Source organism: Eschrichtius robustus, chromosome 11 (assembly GCF_028021215.1).
Source record: "Eschrichtius robustus isolate mEscRob2 chromosome 11, mEscRob2.pri, whole genome shotgun sequence".
NCBI classification, from domain to species: Eukaryota; Metazoa; Chordata; class Mammalia; order Artiodactyla; family Eschrichtiidae; genus Eschrichtius; species Eschrichtius robustus.
The window spans coordinates 108,338,092-108,356,837 of record NC_090834.1 but is presented as its reverse complement, the minus strand read 5'-3'; the positions used below and the strand labels follow the sequence as shown (position 1 = coordinate 108,356,837).

The window sequence follows — 18,746 nt, the reverse complement described above, 5'->3', positions numbered from 1 at the left end:
AGTTACATAATCACCCTGTGTTCCACTTTTCTCATCTGTAACATAGGATAATAACAGAACCTACTGGGAATTCCCTGGCACTCCAGTAGTTAGGACTCGAGCTTTCACTGCCAACTAAGATCCCACGAGCCACGTGGCGTGACCAAGAAAAAAATAAATAACAGAACCTACCTTGTAGTACTGTCATGAGGATTCAATGAATTACTGCATATGAAGTGTTCAGAATAGAGTCTGGCACTTAATCATCATTATACAGGTGTTAGCTAATATGATTAAATTTTCCTTTTTAAGTAAGTTTCAAAGTGAATTAATTTAAAGAATAGTATTTGGTAAATGATAGTACAGATGGTTGGTGGACATGGCAGAAGTTGAGAGATAACACGAAAATGCCTGAATTTGGCAAAGATTTCCCACCTGTGCTCCCTGAAGCCCCAGGGCTTTTGGGAAGCTTAGTCAGAGCTAAGCGTCTTTGGCTGTAGTTCCACTTCTGCTTTACAGATAGAGTTTCAAGGTACTTGAACAGTGTTCTGTGATTTAAAAACGAAGTTTGAAAACCACACAGCTAAGAGTTTAGAAGAGAGAAAAGTTAATGGGGATACTGATCCCTTAGGAGTAGAAAAAGAGTGGCAGGGGATGGTGAGCAGTTTAGCCATAAATGGGTTAAATCCAGCTAGAATTCCAGAATGAAGGTGAGAGGAGGTCAGGAGGTGGCTGTGAGCAGAGTCCAAGGGGAGTTCCTGCAATGATTCTCAGGTGGAGAAACACAGCCTGGGCCCCAGGCTTAAAAGGACTTGGTTCCCCAGGAACCAAGGGGAGCTGGAAAGCAACCCGCATAGGTTTGGCGAGAAGGAGCAGGGCTAGAGGCAGAGCCAGCAGTCTTGAGAGGGAAACAGACAGGGCCTGGGAATGGGAACAGAGCCAGGTGCATCTAAGCCAAGGCCAGCTGACTGTAAAACCACCCACCTTGTTCCAAGCGGGCAGTGGAAGGGGCAAAGTTTGCACTCTGCCAGCCTACCATGTCACAAAAGCAGCTTTGTCATGGATGAGCAAGCATGACACAGTCCAGTGGGGGCAAGGGGCACAACAGATGAGTGCGGAGCCCCAGAATTCCCCGCCCCAATTCCCCAAGGAATTCGATGTCCTTGGACATCGGCCATCCCTGTGAGAGGGGAGCCTGGCTGGGTCTGCCTCCAGGGGCCGCGTTTGGCCTCAGAATCACAGGCACTACTCCCTTAACTTACCCTGTACCAGGCCCTGTGCCAAACACTTTATTTACTCGATTAATTAAGAGGCTTTTACTTGTAAGGAAATCAACTCAAGCCACATTAATTTTTTTTTAGAAAGTGGGTGGTGATGCACTGGGGGGCGGATGGTCCCTTGACTCCCAGGTCAGGAGGTCGCTGGCCTCAGGAAAGGCCCAGAGTGCGGACTCCGGAGCATCTGGCATTCTCCTGTGACTCTTAGGTTCTCCCTGTGCATCTGTCTCATTCTTCCTCCTCAGCAGATGGGCTTTTTCTGATACTCGGTCCATAAGGCAGGGAGAAGAGGCCCACCCACAGTTTCCATATTCCCATGTTACAGATCCAACCCCAGGGAGAAACTAAAGTTGGATCCACTTTGATTTCTCTGGGAAAGCAAGGCCCTGTGTGGGTCAGGTGTCCATGTTGGTTCCAACTGGCCATAGTGAAGGGAGGGGGACAGGCCACAAACAGAAATATGTCTGCTATGGTCCTTCACTCTGACCCTGAGGAGAAGGATACGGCCCTCAGGAACTGTGTGGCTTTGAATCCAGTTTTCTTTGCCTCTGAAGCCAAGAGGTGGCCCTCGACAGGGAGGACAGAGGCAGAGGTGCTGTGGTTATTAAGCCCATTAAGGGGCAACAGGACATGGACAAAACACAAAGTTCCATATGAAAATAAAACTTTAATTTGCCAAGGGAAGATCACAGCAACGCCTACACACCCCGCACACGAGTTCTCCTAGGACTGGGTGAGCAGGGCCTCCCTCCGGAAGTGCTCAGCAGGGAGGACAGTGACAGACCCGAGGCTGAGGCTGTGCTCAGAGGTGGGCGGGGGGACTGGCGGGCTGCTTTCGCCCGTCGCCAGCGATGGGCCGGCCTCGCTCCTCCCAGATGGTGAGCCCGTCGCAGGAGCAGATCTGCTTGGGGTTCTGGAAAAGGCCAGCAGAGCGTGCAATGATGCCACAGGCCAACCTGAGGAAGAGCAGTGGGGTCGAGATGAGCACCTGCCTGCCCGGCCCCTCCCAGTCTCCGCGGGCACTGCGGGCAGAGCACTCACCTCTCTCCCGAGTTCCCTGTGATCTTGGACAAGGGATGGCCACCCCGGCCCAGGTCGTCTTCTCCCTCATCGACGACCAGGCTTCGGCCAATCACATCACACACCTTTGAGGGGAGACAACGACCTCAGACAGTGGACCTGTTAGGAAAGGTCCCCACCTTCTTTTCCACCTCACCTTCAGCCTCTCGTCCTCTATCCTGAAGACGGCTCGGCCATCAGCTTCAGCGTGGATGTTCCCCAGGTCTCCGCGGTGCTGCAATGAGACCCGGGGGGAAAGCGCACGTGGGACACGGCTGCTAACTTCTGGCTTCTCAGTATCTGGTTCCCCTTCCTCAGAGTACCAGTGTCCTCCTATGGGTCCAGTCTGGTAGGATGAAGGGACGGCCCAGGAAACAAGGAAGGCAACTGGACTCTCTCTCCCTGGAACTAAAATCCTGGGCACGTTGAATGACAGCACGCTGAAAATGGCCAGTGACCCCCTCCCTAGGAAGTCATGTCACTAGACCAGGCTGCTTCTCCTACAAGGCTGCTGCCCAGTCTGCATCCAAGCCTCAGAATCTAGCCCGGTTCCTGCTTCTTTCCAAGCCCACTTCTCCAGCCTCCCGATGACTCTGTGAGCCCCTGGTAGTCTGCAGTTCCCCTGGGCTTAAGTTGGCCAAGCTTGGCTTCTTGACCATCAGAGGCAGCCAGCATCCCTTCCCTGACATCCGGCCTCCAGGAAAAGAAGAAACACAGGGGCGAAGGGCGTCTCCTGCCCCCAAGACCTGGTTCTGCCCACCTTCTCCCTTGAAGGTAAGAAAAATGTCCTGGGACTCCCCTGGTGGTCCAGTGGCTAAGACTCTGCGCTCCCAATGCACGAGGCCCGGGTTTGATCCCTGGTCAGGGAACTAGATCCTGCATGTCGCAACTAAAGATCCCGCATGCCACAACTAAAAAGATCCTGCACGCCCCAACTAAAAAGATCCCGCACGCCACAACTAAGACCCGGTGCAGCCAAATAAATAAATAAATAAATATATTTTAAAATGTCCTAACACAGCTACTGAGCTCCGCCTACATCAGACACCCTCTGCCAGGCAGGGTGGGAGGTGATGGTGTATATGTGGTCAGCCTCCCTCAAGGGGTTCAGAGCATGGTGAGGAGCCAGACATGGAACAGACTAGTGATTACAAAACACAGGGTTAGCACAACAGTGAGTGTGTTTCCTGGTGACAAGGCCCTACTGGTGAGTCACAGAGACCCACGTCTGTCTGTGCAAATAAACTGCCCCCAACCTGACACTTGGGCAGAAGTAAGAGCCTGAGCCAACATGGGCTGGTACACACGGCCTTGCTGCAAAGCAGGGTCACAAAGCATGTCACTGTGTGATGGGGATGACGAGCAAGCAGCAAGAACAGCCACTTCTGCTTTATCTTGTTTTCCTTTAGGACATCTGCTGCTTACACCTGGCACTTTTTGTTGTGCCGGGTGTTGGGGCCTTTTGTGGTAGGAAGATAAAGGAGGGGGAGGCGTTTCCAGGACTGGGCGGAGGAGCAAGTGGCCTGGTGTGTGGCTCAGAGGCGTGATCCGGCAGCAGAGGGTCGGGAGACGCAGGCTTTCTAGTCCCTCCCCTGCACACGGGTGGGTGGAACTGGGCCAGGTGGCACTGAATGTCACACCAAGTAGCCACGTGAGATCTGTACCCTTGGGTACTGGGGAGCCAAGAAAGGTTTCAGGCAGGGGTGTGACACGGTTACTCCATGCTTTGGAGCAGTTCCTCTAATACCGCGCATGAAGGGAAAGGGCTGGAGGCGGATGGGGAGAGAAGGGAAGGAAGCTTAGAAACCAGTAAGGAGATGTGCAAAGGGACAACCAGGCTTGGACATAAATCCCCACACTGAATTCACTTCTGTCTGGACAAAACCAGACGCTGAAATCCAAAAGGAACATGCCAGTCATTATGGCCGCTTGGACACGTAGCTCTTGCTCAAGTCTTCCTCCGCCTATACCAAGGGCTCGGGTACAAGACAGCAGCTGGCTCCAGCCCTTTCAGACGCCCTGCCCCGAGAGGGGTCCAGGCCAAGGCACAGGTCGCGAGGTGGTCTCTTGTCTTTCAGAAACTCCACTTCCTAAGAGGCATAGAGCTGCCAGTTCCCAGACCTCCTTCTTGCCGGTTCAAGCCTCCAGGGCTTTGTCTACGGGGCGTCCCCTGTTGAGCCTCCATTCCCACTCTCCCTTCTTCACCTGCCTGATTCCTGCTCAGCACCTTTCAAGGCTTCAATGAGGAAGACTGCCTCTAAGATGCACCCCCTAGATTCACACCCTGTGTGCTCCACCACGAGGGTGGGCTGGACCTGGCGTCACATCCAAGCTTAGGTTACAAAGGAGTGTGGCTTCAGTCTTGGGCGCCTTCTCTCTCACTCACTTGCTCTGACGGCAGCCAGCTGCTGTGCTGTGCACTGGCCTAGGGAAGAGGCCCACCTGACAAAGGACTGATGTCTCTGGCCAACAGCCAGCGAGGCCCTGAGGCCAGCCAACAGCAACATGAGCTCATGTGGAAGTGGGTCCTCCCCACATCGAGCCTTGAGAGACCCGAAGACAGAGGTCCCCAGCTAAGCTGCACCTGAATTCCTACCCCAGAGAAACTGTGAGATGACAAATGCTTGCTGTTTTAAACCTGGGAGTTCCCTGGTCGTCCAGTGGTTAGGACTTGGCGCTTTCACTGCTGTGGGTTCGATCCCTGGTTGGGGAACTAATATCCGCACAAGCCGAGCAGCTTGGCCAAAAACAACCCCCCAAAACCCTAAGTTTGGAGTAATTTGACTCTCAGCAATAGATAACTGACACACAGAACGCAAGTGTGACACTATGCGATGGACCCAACAGAAAGGCTTCCCCCACTCCCCAGGGGGCGGGGGGCGAGGAGTAAAAACTTTGATCATTAGAAATGTGACAGAGCTGTCAAAAGTCCAAAAAAACAAAAATCACTTACATGAATTAAGAAACACACACCATGTTTTCATTTGTTTGCCCTCCCCTGCACACGGATGGGTGGGGCTGTGTGATGGGGCTGACGAACAAGCAGCAAGAAGAGCCACTTCTGCTTTATCTTGTTTTCCTTTGGGACATCTGCTGCTTACACCTGGCACATTTTGCTGTGCCGGGTTTTGGGGCCTTTTGCGGTAGGAAGATAAAGGAGGGGGAGGCGTTTCCAGGACTGGGCGGAGGAGCAAGTGGCCTGGTGCGCGGCTCAGAGGCGTGATGCCCTCTGAATCCCTGGGGAGGGGAACACATAGCACCGCACGTGGAGGAGACGGAATTAGGTGTGTGTGGACAGGGCATTAGGAAACATCCCATCACTGAGAGAGGAGGCCGTCCTCCTGGCACGATATCCAGGACAAAACTTCAGCTTGGTGTTAAAACGTCTTTAACGCCTCTCTGACATTCACTAATCACTATGACAAAGATAAAGCAGGCTGTAGTCCCTAGCAGGAGTCTAATGACACTTTTTAGGTCTGCATTGATTTATCTTCACAATGATCCTCCTCTTGGGGCTAGAAGTACTGGTTTCCTATTTTCTGTGGCCATATCAAGTTTCTTGTTAAAAATAAATCTACCTTAATTACATGAATGATGTCTTGATTTTCTTCAAAATAATGGTGGAGAAGGGCCAGGGGTGTAGATGAAGCAGGACTGGCCACGAGTTGGTAACTGGGTGACAGGGACATGGGGGTTTGGGACTCTACTTTCTCCACTTTAGAACTTGTTTGAAACCTTCAGTGACAGATTAAAATGTTAAAAATAACTAAATTTACCTAAGGGAAAAAAAATCAGTCAATTTAAATCAAAACATTGAGTAACTAACAGAACAAGTAGTACTCAGATAAGGTAAGAATCATTGAGACAGCATGTGACTCACTGCCGATGGGGAAACAATTCTCTGGTGTAAAATTAAACTCCAGGGCCAGGAGCTGCAGCGTCAGGGACAGCCTTTTGTTTTTTTTTGGCCACACCATGAGGCATGCGGAACTTCCCCGACGACGAGGGATCGAACCCATGTCCCCTGCAGTGGAAGTGAGGAGTCTTAACCACTGGACCACCAGGGAAGTTCTGGGACGGCCTTTTTAGTTTAGGGAAAACCTTTAACTTCCACCATCACCTTCTCCAGGAAGCTTTCTCCCATTGCGTGTGCCCCTCGGGCTGGATCAGGAGCTCGCTCTGGGCTCCCAGGGCCTCCTGCAGGCTCCTGCAAGGATTTTCTCACTGCACTGCAACCAAGGAGTTCTCAGTGTCTCCCTCACCAGACTCTGAGTCTTAGGGAGCAGGCCTTCAACACAGAAAGTGACAATAAATGTTTCTAAATGGAACCAAAAAAGTGAGGGAAAAAGACCCCAACAAAAAGGAATCATACTTTCAGGCCCCAAGAGCTGCCTGCCCTGCCTCTGAGACCTTGGGTTCTCTCTCAGCCCAAAACGAATACTTACCTGGTCGGGGAGTTCCCTGGCGGCCTAGTGGTTAGGATTCTGGGCTTTCACTTACCCGGTCAGAGTCCTGGGGACCCCCATGAGACATTCCATCAGGGTTAAAGTGGTCCCCACAGCTAAGAAGGAAAGATAGCAGGTGGGCAGTGAAACAACAGCTCACAGGCCAGGTGATCCATCCTCTTACTTTACATTTGTTTCATTCATTCATTCACTCACTTATTCATTCATCCACTCATTCAACACACAGGCCCACTCTGTGCCAGGCTCTGGGCTGAGGACACTAAGAAGAATCAGTCATGGGTCCTGCCCTCAATAAGCTTCCAGGCGAGACACAGATGAGTAAACAACTAATGGCATGACAGCATGACAAACACCATGACATGGAGACCTGACCCTCCCGTGTCCAGGAGTCACCTTCCATCTCGGAGGCAGTAAGGTGGCTATGAGCAGAAACGTCTAGGTCAGATTTTGGTTCAAATCCCCACTCTACCATTTACATGCTCCAGGGTCTTTGACAAGTCATTTAAACTTTTTGAGCCTCAGCTTCCTCATCTGTAGACTGGGCCCTTGTGTATATGCCTCCCAGGGTACTTGTGAGGACCAAATGTGAAAGCGTGTGTAAAAAGCTGAACACAGCCCCCTGCACTTAAGTGGGTGCACAACTGGGGCAATAAGGATGCTACGGGGAGGTTACAGAGGACTCACCTGTTGCAGCTCCTTGTGAGGTCTCCGAACTCATGGACGTGCAGTCCGTGCAGCCCAGGCTGCAGGCCGTCAATGGTCCCCTCGATGAGGCAGCGCTCAGGGGTCAGCTGTAGGAAGTGCACCACTCCCTGCACAGGGCCAGGCCCCCCGAGAATGGCCACTGCTGCCCCCAGATTCTCTGTAAGGTATTAGACACCAGGGCTGGCTCGCCACCTCACCCATTTATCAACTTGGAAAGGGCGTGGAGAGAGCTCCCTATAACTTTCACGGGGTCCCCAAAGCCACACCAACCCAAAGCCCCCAAAGGCTATGGCTGGATCTGTACCACACCCAGGCCACCTCCCTCCCAGAGAGGCCAAGGCCAAGGTTACTCACGGAACAGCCCACTGCCCATGCCCTTGAGTACCGCCTGCCTCCCAGTGCCTTCTAGAAGGGCCTGCACATCCTGGCTGGGCAGGGTGGTCTGTACCAGGACCATCTGGTTCTCCAACTGCACCTCCACACTCTGGACACCTGGGAGAAGACAGGGGACAGAGGGCAGCAGAGGGCTGGCACCCCTGTGCCGGGAGCAGGGAAGAGAGAATCAGGGGGCCATTCCCCATCTCCATCTTAACCAACCTTCCTATGGTTGGAGGCAAGCTCTGAAGCTGCCTTCTAGCTGTGTAAGGCCCTTAACCTCTCTGAGTTTGTTTCTTTATGAATAAAGTGGGGATAACGCCATCTTGTCCCCGGGAGTGTTGTGAATTCTTATTTCATGCCAGGCATTATTTATAACTTTTGAAACATAGTTCTTTTAAAAATGTTTCAGCACAACATTGTAAATCAACTATACTTCAATTTTTAAAAATTAAACAATAAAAAAAAAAGTTTGTATAAAGGTGGGCTATCAATAGCCACATTACTCATGATAGTCAAAAGGTGAAAGCAACCCAAAACCCCATCAAATGATGAGTGGATAAACAAAATGTGTACCCATACAATGGAATACTATTCAGCCATAAAAAGGAATGAAGCACTGATACATGCTACAACGTGGACGAACCTTAAAAACATTATGTTAAGTGAAAGCCAGTCACAAAGAGCACATATTAGATGATGTCATTCTGGATGAAATACCCAGAATAGGTAAATATATAGAGACAGAAAGTAGATTAGTGGGTAGGGGAGTAGGAGGGTGATAGCTGAAGGGTACAATTTCTTCATGAGGTGATGAAATAGAAAATTGATAGTGGTAATGGTTGCACAACTCTGTGAATATACTAAAAACCACTGAATTGTATACTTTAATGGATGAATTTTATGATATATGAATATTTCAATAAAGCTGGCACACATAAAAAAGAGGGGGCTATCACCACTATCCTGAAAGCTAACATTTACTGAACATGCACTGTGGACTTTTTCATACTTTACCTGTATTAATGCAGTAACCCTGTGAGTTGGGCACTATTATCCCCACTTTACAGATGAGAAAACTGAGGCACAGAGAAGTTATGCAACTTGCTCCAAGTCACGTTGTAGTGAATGGTGGGACTGGAACTCATCCCAGGCAGCCTAGCTCCAGAGCCCGAGCACTTCACCTGAACACTGCTCACCCTGAGAAGCAGCTCCAGCCTCCAGGCTGGCTTGGCACCCCCTCCTCCATCCTCCTGTGGCAGTTTCCACTTCTCCCATGTAACTCATGCTGCACCGATTACAATCCTCTGTGTGGGCAGGAGCTCTGTGTGGTCCACAAGGGTCAGGTTCAAAAGTCAGAGGGTCTCAACTGCCCTCCAAATCCCTGAAGTCACCCTGGTGTGTACACAACCTGCGGGACGATTCTGACACATGCTCAGTTTCGAGGGCCATCGAGCCAACTCAAAGAAGGACGAGAAGGGGCTTCTCTTTCACTCAGATGTTCAGGGCTCATAAACCTTTTAAGAGAACTCTTGAATCCTGAGCCAGAGCATGGGGGATGGCTGGGAACTCTGAGGGATGATCTCACCTGTGGAGCTTACAACCATTCTGCTCTGATCTTAGTAAGTGTGTCTGTTGCTCTGGCAGGGTAGAGCCCATGGGAGCCAGGAGCCCTGGGCAGCCCAGAAGACATAGGTTAAGCGAGGCATGTCCCTCTGCTGAGCCAGTGCTGTGTGAACTGAAGGCTGCACTGACTGTCTGCGTTCCCTTCATCCTTGGTTCCCCCACCCACCGCCACCCCCGCCCTGTATTCGTTCAACAAATGTGTGCTGGGCCTGGAGGAGGCCAGGGTCAGGGAAAGCACCAGTCCTAGTCCGCAGGGAGCTCATGGGCTGCGGGAGAATCAAGACTACACCTGCCCATTTTTGGATTGGGTTGTTTGTTTTTTTGTTATTGAGAAAACAAATACAGTATGCTAACACATATATATGGAATCTAAGGGAAAAAAAAAAAAAGGTCATGAAGAACCTAGTGGTAAGACGGGAATAAAGACACAGACCTACTAGAGAATGGACTTGAGGATATGGGGAGGGGGAGGGGTAAGATGTTACAAGGTGAGAGAGTGTCATGGACATATATACACTACCAAATGTAAAATAGATAGCCAGTGGGAAGCAGCCGCATAGCACAGGGAGATCAGCTCGGTGCTTTGTGACCACCTAGAGGGGTGGGAGGGAGGGAGATGCAAGAGGGAAGAGATATGGGAACATATGTATATGTATAACTGATTCACTTTTTTATAAAGCAGAAACTAACACACCATTGTAAAGCAATTATACTCCAATAAAGATGTTAAAAAAAAAAAAAAAAGACTACACCTGGATTAACCATCAGGCAGTGACGGGAATAACAATCCCTGAGGCACACACAAGGAACCTCAGCTGTTCAGATTCCTTCGAACTCGAGGCAAAACTGGGAAACGGCACTGGGAGGAGGTAGCACCCGAGAGGCAGGACTGTTTGGCCTGTGGTTACAAAGGGTCCCGTGGTCTTGCTTCTACAGATCCCCTGCCCCACTGGTGACACTGTTGGGGGAGGGGCCGAATTTGTAAACAGAAATCAGACAGACACACCCATCTCCTCCCCGGCAAGTACCGGGCAATTCTGCAATTCTGCGAGAAGAAAGCCCCCCAAATAACCCAACTGCCCGTCACTTAACACAATGTCTCATCCTGGGCCACCTAGCGTGAAGCCTTGGAGCTCCAGGTCCACCCAGAGGTGCCTCTGGATGCCAAGGTGGTAGGGAGGACGGCAGGGAACTCTGAGCCTCTAGGGAATGCCAAGAGCTGTGTGCTCAGCTTTACACACATCAGGACAGTGATACTGTCCTCCTCTGGCGAGTGAAGAAATGAGGCTAGAGGGCTTCGCAACTGGCTCGAGATCGCAAAGCTCAGAAGGCAGCCTGTCCAACTCCAGAGCTGATGCTTGGTCCCCTTGCCCCACAGGAAGGAGGATTGGGCCCCAAAGGACTGATTGTCTGAGGCTCCCAGAGCTCAAGTAAGCATGCAGTGTGAGGGATTCACTTGCCTATTCATTCATTGAACAAATGTACACTAAGTGCCTATCATGCCCCCCGTTCCAGGCAGTAGGGATGCAGCAGGGAGCAAGTCAGGTGATGTCTCTGCCCCATAAAGCAGCATGTGTTCCAGCACAGGAATATGGATATCAAACACATGCACAGAGAGATTCAGATAGTGCAAAGTGTGATCAATGAAACAGGGAACAACTGGGGGGTGAGCCGCTTAGGCTGGTGAAGGAAGGTCTCTCTGAGCCTTCAAGCAAAGGCCTGAATGTAGTCAGGGCAGAGCATTCCAGCAGAGGGTACAGTTTGGGCAAAGACCCTGAGGCAGGAACGACATCTATGTGTTCTAAGAAGAGAAAGGCCCAAGTGGCTGGAGCTGGAGAAAAGAGAATGACAAGATACAAAGTTGTAAGTGGAGACCAATGAAACAAAGCCCTGCAGGCAACAGGAAAGAATCTGGAATTTAATTTTAATGCAAGGGGAGGCCATTGGGAGAGGCCACAGAGTACAGTGGTTGAGGGTGTGGGCTCTGGAGTTGAAATTCTGAGTCTGCCACCTACTAGCTATGTGGCCTTAGCTTACTCAACTTTTCTGTTTTCTTTTCAGTTTCTTCATCTGCAAATGGAGATAATAATACGACCTACTTCAGCAGGCTACTGAAGGCCTAAACGAGTTATCTCCCATATAGCACTTAGAACAGTGCCTGGCCTACAGGAGGCTCTTAAATATTATGACTTTTAGAGGATTTTAAGCAGAGCAGTGACAACATCTGAGGTTTGATTTCAAAAATCATTCTTGGCAATTTCCTGGCAGTCCAGTGGTTAGGCTTTCACTGCCAAGGGTGCAGGTTCGACCAGCGGGTCGGGGAACTAAGATCCCACGAGCCACGCGGTGCAGCCAAAAAATAAAATAAAATAATTGAAAATAAAAAATGAAAAAATCACTCTGGTTTCTATGTGAAGAAGCTATTGGAAAGGGCAACAGAGAGCCCAAAAATAAGGTTCTCGTGTGGGTGGTGGAGAGGTGAGGTGGTTTGGTTGGGTATGAAGCCCAAAGTACGGAAAAAGAGTTTTAGACACAGCAGACAAGACTTTCTGATGGACTGGCTTTGGCACAGGTAGGTTGCTGCTCTGGGGTCTCCTAAGAAGAGCTGCTTCTCTGCACCGAAAGTGGGAGGGCCCCAGTGGGAAGCTCCTTGTGACTGCACTTCCCGAACTCTTGACCTGAGTCTGAACCAAGAAGGCTGGCTCCCCAGCTGAGCAGCAGTTTGGTTTGGCTCGTGTGGAGTGTGGCCAGGCCAGAAGTACCTGTTGAGCTCAGAGCCCAGAGAGGGAGAAAAGATAAGGCCATAGGGGACTCTAGGGTGGCTGATAAGATTTCAAGGAAGTGAGACTTGGGCTGGGAGGTTCTCTCACTTACCCCTAGAAGGAGAGCAGAGCCTTCTTCCCCAAAGCCCAGGCCTCCTGGAGAGGGCAAATCAACCAATCACTCTTTCTGTCTCCCTCTCTGCATCTGGGAAGCCAGCCCATGAGAAAGCCAAGCTGCTTCCAGTTACCCAGACCAGAAAACGTAGTCACCGGAAGTCTTTATCTGGTCTCTAAGAAACCTGCTGAGAGCTAAAAACTGCCCTATGTCCAACAGAAGTCCAGCTGTCTGCTCTCCCAGTAAGAACGTTTTACAGGAGATAAGAGTCCAACAGCCTCAGAAAGCTCTGGTCAGATCACTCCACTCTCAGTGGAACGGCTCAGTTTTCTCAGACACGCACCCCTCATTCCCAAACACACAGTCAAAGCAAACCCAGCTTTAGGATCTGTCCCCCTCTGCAAACATGGCACTGGAAGCCAGCACCAAGCACTCTGGGGGTTGAGGGCAGGCGTTGCCTGGCCGCTGCGCACCAGCCTCGCTCTGCTCTCCATGCGTAAATTCACGGGCAAAGACAAATGGCTAACAAAAGGAAATGGTGCTGGAACAGTGGGAATCAACAATTTTGCACAGGAAGCTTTGGGAGATGTTGTTTACTGTAGTCTGCCTGAAGTTGGGACAAAATTGAACCAACAAGAGGAGTTTGGTGCTTTGGAAAGTGTGAGAGCTGCTAGTGAACTCTAGTCTCCTCTATCAGGAGAAGTAACTGAAATGAATGAAGCTCTTGCAGAAAATCCAGGACTCGTCCACAAATGTTGTTATGAAGATGGTTGGCTGATCAAGATGACATTCAGGAACACCTCAGAACTAGATGAACTAATGGGTGAAGCAGCATATGAGAAATACATAAAATCTATTGAGAAGTGAAAATGGAACCCCTAAATAAGCCAGTTTGAACAACTTAAAAAAGATCAGGGACTTCCCTGGCGGTCCAGTGGTTAAGACTCTGCGCTTCCACTGCAGGGGGCACAGGTTCGATACCTGGTGGGGGAACTAAGATCCCACATGCCGCACGGCGCGGCCAAAAAACAAAAAAAAAAGATTTGTCCCCTCATGCCTCTGCCCAACCAGCTTACCACCTATAAGCCCTTCCCCTCATAATTCCTAAGATTTAGTGGGCTCTCACTACATGCCAAAGACCTTTCTAAAGTGCTTTTGCATGTATTAACTAATTTACTCTTCACAATGAACCTCTGGGGTAGCTTCTATTACCTTGCCCATTTAAACACTGAAGAAACAGACACAAAAAGTAACATGCACGAGGTCTTAGTGCCATTACGTGGCAAAGGGAGGATTTGAACCCAAACAGTATGACTCTAGAGCACATATCCCCGAAGACCTAGGACACACTGCTGCCTTATACAGAGCCAAGTGCCACCAATGTCCCAGTTTCAGAAGCCATCACATGGCAGCTCCTCCAAGAACTGCTCTTCCCAGCGCAATGCTTGTGTGCTCATGTTACCTGAGGGCAGAGGCTGTGCCTGAAACACTTGTGAACACTTTTCCCTAAAAAGCCCCCAGTGTCTGGTCTATACCTGAATGACTGGATAAACGTTTAACAGAATCAAAGGCAGGCAGTTCCCACAGCCATGTTGGTGGCTCTGCCTTCTCAGATCTTTCCAATTGTGCCTGGTCACCTCCAGACCAGCTAGCTGGCTTTTAAGAATCAGGGCTGGACTTCCCAGATGGCGCAGTAGTTAAGAATCTGCCTGCCAATGCAGGGGACACGGGTTCGAGTCCTGGTCTGGGAAGATCCCACATGCCGCGGAGCAACTAAGCCCGTGAGCCACAATTACTGAGCCTGCGTGTCTGGAGCCTGTGCTCCGCAACAAGAGAGGCCGCGACAGTGAGAGGCCCGCGCACCGCGATGAAGAGTGGCCCCCGCTTGCCGCAACTGGAGAAAGCCCTCGCACAGAAACGAAGACCCAACACAGCCATAAATAAATAAAATTTAAAAAAAAAAAAAAAAAAAAGAATCAGGGCCGCCTAGGATGGAACATGGCTAGGGCTGCTGTTTGCTTTGTAAAGATTATTTTGTTTCTCAAGCAAGAACTGCCTGTGTTCCCGGGAAAACCCCCTGTAGGGGGGGACTATGCTCTGCCTACCTCCTCACCCTCCAGGCACCGGAGGTTTAAGACAACCAGAAGGGCAGGCAGTTAGAGCCAGTAGAAGAATCTGGCAGGGCAGGCCTGAGACCTGCACTCTAGACTCCGCCTCTGGGTCTCTGTGTGACTGAGAACATTCCTTCCTCTCTCCAGGTCTCAATTTCTGCATCTGTAAATGGGAGTAGGGTTGGTCTAAGAGATTTGCCTGCCCCTCCCAGAGGCCTCCTGACTGCGCGCAGAAAAGTTAATCTGGTTCTTACCTGCTATCCCTTGCAGGGACGTGCGCACCGCGTCCACGCAGCTCTGACAGGTCATCTGCACCGCGAACTCCAGCTGCAAGGACGGGCCGATGAGAGCTGGCGAAACCTTCTTGCGTGACCCTGTTTCACTACCTCCCCTGTGACCACCCCAAAAGGCCTGGAGTAACGCCCCACGTGACCCCTCCTCAAGCGCCTTCTTCATTATCACTCACGATCATTCCAGGAGCAACACCCCTCAACATTAACGCCAAGGGCCCTGCTACTCTCACATTCCAGCCTGGACCCCAGGCCCCAATCCAAGTGTCCGCTCCTTCCCCCATTCTCAAGTTAACGATCACCCCAGGGGCTGAGGCTCTCTGCCCTGCGAGGCTCCCACACGAGGCCTCGACCCTCACCGTGCAGGCAGTCCCGCGGTCCCCCGAGTCCGATGCCATCCCGGACGCAGTCACCACCGTAGGACCCGAACTGTCCAGGTCCTGTGGCGCCAACCCTGAGATGCGTCGGGGGAGGCGGAGCCCCGGAAGCCACTCCTTGCCCCGCCTCCCGCTGCGAGCGCACGCAAGGCTCTGCATCCCCCCCCCCACCCACGTCCACGCTGTGGCGGGCAGGTGTTGCGCAGGCGCACTTGGGCCATCCGGCCCCTCGTTGCCTTAGTAACCGCCAGCGCCGCCTGCGCCGCCTGCGCCGCCTGCGCCGCCTGCGCCGCCTGCGCCGCCTGCGCCGCCTGCGCCGCCTGGTGTAAGATGGAGCCATATAAGCCCGAGCCCGAGTTCCAGCGGTTTTACCACCGGTTGCTGCGTCCGCTGTCTCTCTTCCCCCGCACGACGACGCGCACAGAGTCTCAGAAGCGCCTCCCGCAGGAGGTCCCGATGCTGCTGCCCCTACCGGTCTCACGGCTGACGGTGGCGTCGCTCTGCCGCCAGGTAGCCGAGCGGCTGTCCAACAGCGGGCTGGAGGCGCGCGCGCCTCGCAAGGTACGACTCCGTTTCACCGAGGTCATCTTGGACGAGCTGAAGTGCAGCTGGCAGGAGCCCCCCACCGAACCTGGTCTGAGCCACTTGAACAATCAGAGGCTGCGGAAGCGGCTCCTGGTCTACGTGCTGCTCAGCAGCGAGCAGCTCTTCGTACGCTACCTGCACCTTCAGAAGATCATGTCGACCCCCGCAGCTGTCTTCACCGAATCAGCCACGCTCACCCGGTTGGCCGCCAGCCTCGCCAGGGACTGCACAGTCTTCCTCACCGGCCCCGAGGTCTACCGTGGCCTGCTCGCTGACTTCCGCGCGCTGCTGAAGGAAGGGCAGGTCCAAGTCTGCGTGCCCAGAGTGCGCCCCCTCGGCCCCACTGGGGCTTTCAGGCTCTGCCCTATCCCATGGCATCACAGCACTGGCTTTGCCCAAGCGCCGTATTTCAACCTCAGCCTGAACTACCTCATCCAGCTCAGCCGCCCGCGGGAGTTTGTCAGTGAGCCTGAACCGGATCCAGTGAAGGAACTGAAGTCCATTCCCCAGCTGAAGAAGAAGAAGCCTCTCCGCTGGCTGTCCACCATGCAAAAGAGGAGAGAAAGCAACTTCAATTCACAGATTGCCTCACTGCCTGGGTCCTCTGTGGCTCCCCCCAGCCAGGCTCCCCCCACCTCCCACTTGCCCCTCTCCTCCCAGCTCCAGAGGGGCCAGTCCATGCCCTCTCTGCATGAGGGCTGGAAACTAGCAGATGAGTTGGGCCTTCCTCCATTCTCTCCTCGCCCCTTAACCCCACTGGTCCTGGTTGCAGAGAGCAAACCAGAGCTGGAAGGGGACACTGTGGCTGAGGACCTGAAGCAGAGGATGAAGAACATGCACTTGGGGTGGTCTCACTACTCACTGCTGGACTCGGGCCTGCCCCCACTCTTGGGGGCCCTGACCTACCACCCAGCTGCAAAACATCACATGGAAGAGCTGCAGAGAATGTTGAAGGGCCTCGAGGAGAAGGAAGCCTCAGAGCAGTGGAGCCTCCAGTCCCCCAGATCCCCTCCCCTTGAACCACAGCCAGTGACTGTTACTTTGAAGCTAAGAAATCAGGTGGTCCAGGCAGCTGCTGTACAGGTCTCAGCAAGAAACTTTTTGGATTCCTTCCACGTTGAGGGGGCCGGAGTCCTATACAACCACCTGGCTGGTGAACTGGAACCCAAACTTATCAAGGAAATGGATACTGATCGCACTTTTGGCAGTAGCATCGGGGAGGTCTACAAGGAGCTGATGAGCTGTGTCTCTAATGACCACTTCTCTTTTGACCAGGGGCCCCTGGTTGAGCCTGCAGCCAATGAAGACTGGTCGGCCTTCCTATCCTCAGCCTTTCTACGTCAAGAAAAACAGCGTCGTATCATCAACACCAAGCTGGCTGGACTTTATTCCCAGAGAGCTAACACTTTACAGTCCAACCCTGATAAGATGTCCTCCTTCACATCACTCCAAGCAAGTAAAAGCTGGGAGAAGTGGTCAAACAAGGCCTCATGGCTGAACTGGTGGAAAACGACTTTGTCTGTGGGTGACTACTTCAAGTACCTCACCACCCAGCAGACAGATTTCCTCCATGTCATCTTCCAAATGTATGAAGAGGAGGTTCCTGTGGAGATTGTGGCCCCTGTCAGAGAGTCCCTGAAGATTCAGCACCCACCTCCCTTGCTGGAAAACGACGAGCCAGACTTTGTGCCAGGAGAGTGGGATTGGGACACGGTGCTGGAGTGCAGGCTGGGAACTAAGAACAACAGCCTCCTGGAAGACTCTCACAAAATCCTGAGCCTGCAGAAGCGTCTGGAGCGGCTGTGGTCCATGCTTGAGGTCCCTGACAAAGACCGGCTGGACATGGCCATCAAGTACAGCTCCAATGCCCGCCTGAGGCAGCTGCCGTCACTGGTGAGTGCCTGGGAGCGGGCCTTGCAGCCCATTCAGCTGCGGGAGATATTGCTGGGGAGACTGGAGTGCTTTGAGCGACAAGCCTCCGACCCTAACCGCTTCTTCCACAAGACCGACATGGGCCTGAGTCGCTTCCTGGAGGAGAATCAGATCCGCAACCATCTCCATAAGAGGCTCAGTCTAGTGGAGGCTCCTTTGGTTCCCCTCCTGGAGGAGATCGAGTTAGTCTTTGGTGAGCCAGTGACCTTCAAGGGGCGGCACTACCTGGACAAGATGAAGCATGACAAAGTGGAGATGCTCTACTGGCTGCAGCAGCGGCGGCGGGTCTGCCACCTGGTCCAGGCCAAGAGGGCCTCCCATCAGTCAGCCCTGTCCAGGAAGCTCAGCAGCCAGCCTTTAGTAGCCCCTGGGAATACCCCATTACTCTTTGACCAGACCAAGTGCCCTCAGATCCCTCCCTCACCCCCATACACCCAGCAGCTCACCCAGACCTCTTGACTGCTTTGAAAGAAGAAATATCTGGGAGTGTGGGGTTCAGGAAACTGTGCTTCCAACTACCAGGGGACTGAAATTAGCACTTTATTTTGACCATGAAGTTCTCATAAAAGAATCCACAAGCCCAGTAGTCCCATTTCTGTCAAGCCATGCACAGCACAGCCAAAAGCTCATGTATCAGAAGAACTGAGACCATCCCTTGTAGTTCATTGTAATGGGAAATGTTAGACAGATGGAAACCATCCCCTATGGAACACCTCAGCTTAGCATTTCTATCACGATACACTAGATTGGCTGATTAGAACCCTAAGCCAAGAGACTCTATGGCATAATGGCTAAGAGCTAGTGCTCTGGAGTTAGTAGATGTGGGTTTAAATCCACATCCTGACTGTGTAACCTTGGGCACACTACCTAACTTCTCTGCATCTGGACCTTCCTGTGTCAGGTGAAGGAGTTGGATCCAGGTTGTCACTTCTTCCAGTTCTGGCATACTGTTGGCAGAGCCAAAATTTTTCATTAAATTTTCACCAGTTAATACAAGCACGTGGTACAAAGTACACAAGGGTATGCACTGAAAAGTAAGTCTCCTTCCCATCCTTCCCTCCAATACCTCAGTTCTCCTCCTTGTGGG

General features: G+C 52.0%; 2 protein-coding genes across 2 annotated transcripts; one reads left to right on the top strand and one right to left on the bottom strand.

Annotated features, from left to right (window-relative positions):
• Positions 1–1,903: 1,903 nt before the first annotated feature.
• On the bottom strand, positions 1,904–15,254 carry CCS (copper chaperone for superoxide dismutase). Its single transcript, XM_068555999.1, has 8 exons — positions 15,125–15,254; positions 14,730–14,802; positions 7,841–7,978; positions 7,466–7,643; positions 6,816–6,876; positions 2,473–2,550; positions 2,298–2,401; positions 1,904–2,212 (listed from the first exon to the last, which is right to left on the bottom strand). Exons 1-8 carry the CDS (start codon positions 15,161–15,163, stop codon positions 2,059–2,061), a joined length of 825 nt encoding a protein of 274 aa, XP_068412100.1. The 5' UTR covers positions 15,164–15,254; the 3' UTR covers positions 1,904–2,058.
• A 194-nt stretch (positions 15,255–15,448) lies between these two features.
• On the top strand, positions 15,449–18,339 carry CCDC87 (coiled-coil domain containing 87). The gene is given in 3 exon segments (XM_068555962.1): positions 15,449–18,043; positions 18,045–18,156; positions 18,159–18,339. Coding segments are annotated over 3 exon segments (2,733 nt in total). The 5' UTR covers positions 15,449–15,472; the 3' UTR covers positions 18,209–18,339.
• The last annotated feature ends 407 nt before the right edge of the window (positions 18,340–18,746 follow it).